Source organism: Cajanus cajan, chromosome 6 (assembly GCF_000230855.2).
Source record: "Cajanus cajan strain Asha chromosome 6, NIPB_CcT2T_4, whole genome shotgun sequence".
In the NCBI taxonomy this organism is placed as follows: Eukaryota; Viridiplantae; Streptophyta; class Magnoliopsida; order Fabales; family Fabaceae; genus Cajanus; species Cajanus cajan.
The window spans coordinates 18070512-18075920 of NC_138522.1; the positions used below are offsets into that span (position 1 = coordinate 18070512).

The 5409-nt window shown below is 36.7% G+C and overlaps 1 protein-coding gene across 1 annotated transcript; it reads left to right on the top strand.

The window, feature by feature from the left end:
* The first annotated feature begins 2125 nt into the window (after positions 1-2125).
* On the top strand, positions 2126-3991 carry LOC145958589 (uncharacterized). Its single transcript, XM_083076093.1, has 2 exons — positions 2126-2888; positions 3267-3991. The coding sequence occupies exons 1-2, from the start codon at positions 2126-2128 to the stop codon at positions 3989-3991; spliced, it is 1488 nt and encodes a 495-aa protein (XP_082932219.1).
* Positions 3992-5409: the final 1418 nt, after the last annotated feature.

Here is a 5409-nt window from a genome sequence, read left to right on the forward strand (position 1 = left end):
GTTTGTGAACTCTGTTACTGGAATTTAGGCCGGGCGCAGGTTGAATGCGCTAGGCGTGGATGAGTCTTGGGACTCTCAGGCTGGAATTTAGGTCGGGCTCAGGTTGAATGTGCTAGGCGTGGATGAGTCTTGGGACTCTCAGGCTGGGATTAGGCTGGGCGAGCTCAGGCTACGCCGAGCGTGAATAAGTTTATGAATGAATTGATGCTTATGCATGTTTAAAGTTAAAGTTTTAGATCATGTATGTATGATATATGATGTATGGTGAGGTGTGATTCATATGTATGCTTTGTGATGATACGTATGAATGTTTGAATATGATATGACATGCGTATATGTTCATATGAGTATGACTGTTGATCATAATGGTAGGCAGACCATTATGATGTATGATGCATTATTGCATGTGATGTCTTATGACATGTGTATGATTGTTGATCATGATGGTGGGCAGACCATTATGATGTATGATGCATGATTGCATGTGATGCCTATGGCATGAGTCTAGCCTAGGACTTGAGGAGAAGAAAAATATTTTCGAACTGGAAGAGCTCACATAGAGTCTCTTGAGAGTGGTGCTTGGATAGGCCACTGATATATGAGAGTGGTGCTCTGGGAGGCCACTGGATTTGGGAGAGTGGTGCTCAGATAGGCCACTGGGTTGGGTGAGTCTCCTCTAAGTCCTTAGCTAGTGTTGGAGCGGGGTATGAGGTCGAGGGTTATTCCCTTAACCAAGTACTCGGGAAGGTGCGTGGATCCTTGCGGATAGTCGGTGGGCGAACTCCACAATTGACTTGGTTAATGCATGCCAAGGTCGTGGTAAGCCCGTACCCAGCTGTGCTATACCTGACGGTGGATCTGGACTTCCAATTGTGTAAGTGACATCATCCGAGTAAACCCGAGGGAGGATTATATATCCTGTTTAGCTGTGACCGAGCGGGCGCATTGGGCGTGAAAACGGTTGGGGTGGTTTCGGTAGGATGGAATGTCACTTATACAGCTCTATTGTTGTGGAGATCTCCTAGGTGTATGCGTGACGACGCATTAGATGATTGATATGCATTGATATCTGTCATGAGATGCATTTATTGCATGATTATTAATATGATGAAGTGTGGTGTTTGACTTCATGATTGGTGGATTGTATTTTATGCATGAGTAGTATTGGATAGAGTGTATCGTGTGACTCTATGAATAGATTGTGTAGTATAGATTATTATGATTCATTTGTGAATTCTAGCTTACCCTTCTGTTTCCATGTGGTGGAACTGCGATGATCATACTTGGTATGGGAGCAGGTCAGGGCTAACTTGGAGTCGAGGTGACCGCTGCGAGACGGGATGTTTGATCCTCGTGTTAGGGTTACCATTTTGGGTAGCGATTTTTGTCTGTTTGACTGGCACTAGGGAATATTATTTTTGGGATGACTGTACATATATGGCATTTTATTTTGTATTTAAAGAATTTGGTTATTTTTATTTTTATCTATACCTGTATGTATGAGTTATCCAATTTAATATTTTCCTTAGTTCACTAGTAGTAGTGCGATTCCACTAAGTGTAGAGACCATGGCGGGTCGTTACATCTTTAAAATAAGTACATTATTTTCAATTCTAACCATTTTTAAAAAATAATATATTTTAAATCTAAAAAATATCTTAGAGATTTAAATTTGAAAATTTTATGTTAGACTTTGAGAATTTTCTTGAGTTTTTGAGTACAAAATCATTGTACTGTACTTGTTTGACAATAATCTGTTTTAGGTGAAAAGTAGGTTATTTGGAGTATGATTTTGGTAAAAATGCAGTAGGTAAAAGTGGGTAGTACAACTAAGTCAATAATGGATGCATTTTTTGAATAGTAAGCTTGTAAGAAATGGTTGTATTTTTTGACTTGCTGATATGGAAAAAAACGTGAATAAAAAATTGATTGCCCACTAAGAACTTTTCTTGCTCTGTTTTGCTCTCCACTCTTCCTATCATTTTGTTTTCATTTTTCATCATGGTATCAAGAGCTTCATTGATCTTCTAGGGTCTGTGAGGGAGAGAAAAAGAAAATCTGAAAAATAGAGTTTCTGTGTGTGAGAGAAAACCAACAAGAAACCTACTAAAAAAACCTTCAACCAATGGCTTCCAGTAGCAATTCTTTACCTCCACCTCCAGTATTTGTTGGAGAAAATTATGATTTGTGGGCTGCAAAGATGAGAACTTATCTTAGAGCTCAAAGCTTGTGGGAAGTGGTGGAAAATGGAAGCAACCCAGCTCCTTTACCAGACAACCCAACAATGGCTCAGGTAAGATTTCACAGTGATGAAGTGGCTAAAGAAGGCAGAGCACTTGCCATCATACAAGCAGCTATTCATGATGATGTTTTTATCAAGATTTTGAATCATGATACAGCAAAAGAGGCTTGGGATAAACTCAAAGAGGAGTTCCAAGGCAGTGAAAGAACAAGGAGGATGAAGGTGCTAAATTTGAGAAGAGAATTTGAAGCTATCAAAATGAAGGAAGCTGAAACAGTGAAGGAGTTTGCTCACAGGCTTTCTAAAGTGGTTACACAAATCAGATTATTAGGTGAAGAACTTAGTGATCAAAGAGTTGTGGAGAAAATATTGGTATGTCTTCCGGAGAGGTTTGAGTCAAAAATCTCCTCTCTCGAAGAAAATAAGGATTTTTCTCATATAACAATTTCAGAACTTGTAAATGCTTTACAAGCCACTAAACATAGAAGATCCTTGAGGATGGAAGAAAATGTTGAAGGTGTTTTTGTGGTTAATACCAAAGGAAAGTTTCAAGGCAGCAGTAGTTGTGGGAAAAAGCCATTAGTGGGAAGAAAGGAAAAGAAAAAAAACAAGAAGAAAGCAACAGAGGAGGAGGTTGGAAAGACAAGTATCCACCTTGCTCTTACTGTAAGAAGAAGAATGATACAAAAAAATTATGTTGGTTTAGACTAGGAGTCAAATGTAGGGCATGCAACCAACTTGGTCATGTGGAGAAAGTGTGCAAAAGCAAAGCAAAACAACAAGGACAACAAGCCTAAGTTATTGAGAATGAAGAACAAATAAGGAGAATTTATTTGTTGCTTCTTGTTATTTAGCAAACAGGAGCAAGGAGGTGTGGCTTATAAACAGTGGATGCACAAATCACATGACAAATGATACAAGTATTTTCAAGGAATTAGATCAGTCTCACTTCTCAAAAGTCACTGTTGGCAATGGAGAATTGAAGTTAACGACAAAGGAGTTATTGTTGTATAAAATTCTTCAGGTACTAAATATATTTCAGATGTTTTATACGTACCTGAGATAAATCAAAATCTTTTAAGTGTGGGACAAATGCTTGAAAAGAGTTATACTTTGCATTTTGAAGACATGAAATGCACCATATTTGATCCTTCTGGGTGTGAGCTAATGTCTATCAAAATGAGAGATAAGAGTTTTCCAATAGAATGGAAGCAACCTGCTATGCCTGCTTTTCCAAGTTCAGTAGATGATTTTGTTTTATGGCACAAAAGACTTGGTCATTTTAGTTACTCCACCTTGAAGCAAATTAGCTCAAATGGCTTAATTCAAAACTTACCTTCCGTAGAAGATGATGTTGATGTTTGTGATGTATGTCAATTTGGAAAACAATGTAGATTGCCATTCCTTGCAGTAACAAGCTGGAGAGCTATGGAAAAATTACAACTTATCCATATTGATGTGTGTGGTCCAATGAGCATAGCATCTTTAAATGGCAGCAAATATTTTTTGCTATTTATAGATGATTTTACAAGAATGAGTTGGGTGTTTTTTCTAAAACAAAAATTAGATGTGTTTGCTGCATTTCAGAAGTTTAAGATTTTGGTTGAGAATGAAGCCGGTTGTCAAATTAAAAAACTCATATCTGACAATGAAACTGAGTATAGAGCAGGGAAATTTAAAAAGTTTTATGATCAAGTTGGAATACAACATCAGTTCACCATTCCTTACACTCCTCAAAAAATTGAGTGAGTGAAAGAAAGAACAAAATAGTGATGGAGATGGCTTGGTGTTTTCTCTTTGAGAAAGGTCTTCCAAAGACTTTTTGGGCTGAGGCAGTAAATAACTCAGTTTACTTGCTGAATTTATTGCCTACCAAAGCATTAAAGGGTAAAACACCCTATGAAGCATGGTGTGGAAGGAAGCCTTCAGTGGAGCATTTAAAAATATTTGGTTTTGTGCGTTACACTCATGTTCCAAATGTGAAAAGAGATAAACTTGATCATAAGTGTTAAGTTGGTATTTTTTTGGGGTATAGTATTAACTCCAAAGGATACCGAGTATACAACTTGGAGAGAAAAAAAATTAGTTAGAAAAGATATAAAATTTGATGAGTTTTCAAAATGGAATTGGAAGAAACATCAACCAGAAGGTTCAAGTAAAGGGTTGTTTGATGAAGACACTCTACAAGAGCAAGATTTTGAAGATGATGAAGAGAACTATGATAGTGACACTGAATTTCCAGTGAGAGGTACAAGAACCTTGGAGGATATTTATGCAAGATGTAATGTTGCTATATTGGAGCCTACAAGGTATGAAGAAACTGCTGAGTTTGAAAGATGGAGAGCTTCCATGAAGGAGGAGATAAAGATGATTGAGAAAAATAAAACTTGACAACTTGTTGATAGACCAAGTAATAAAAAAGTGATTGGTGTTAAGTGGGTTTACAGAACTAAACTCAATCTTGATGGTTCTATAAACAAACTTAAGGCTAGATTGGTGGTAAAAGGTTACTTCCAACAGTATGGAGTTGATTTTTCTGATACTTTTGCACCTGTTGCAAGACATGATACAATCAGATTACTGATTTCTTTGGTAGCAAAGCTTAGCTGGAAAATTTATCATTTTGATGTAAAATTAGCTTTTCTAAATGGATTGCTTGATCAAGACATATATGTTGATCAACCTGAAGGTTTTCAGGTTCCAAAAAAGTGAAGATAAAGTTTATAAGCTTCATAAAGCTCTTTATGGCTTAAAACAGGCACCAAGAGCCTGGTATAGCAGAATTGATGGTTATCTTCTACAAAAAGAATTCAAAAGAAATGAAAATGAAGCCACGTTGTATGTGAAGAAGTCAAACAATGAAGTAGAACTCATTGTGTCTTTGTATGTTGATGATTTATTGGTTATAGGAAATGAATCAAATTCCTTAAACCAATTTAAGAAGGACATGGAGAAAGAATTTCAAATGACTAAAAATGAAATACTTTCTTGGAATGGAGATTTCTCAGCAAAATGATGGAATATTCATTTCACAAAGAAAATATGCTTTGGAGATATTGAAGAAGTTTCACATGGAGAAATGCAAGCCTGTTGCTACTCCACTGGTTGTAAATGAAAAATTTTCAAAGAATGATGGTGAAAATAGTGTAGATGCTTCTGTTTATAGA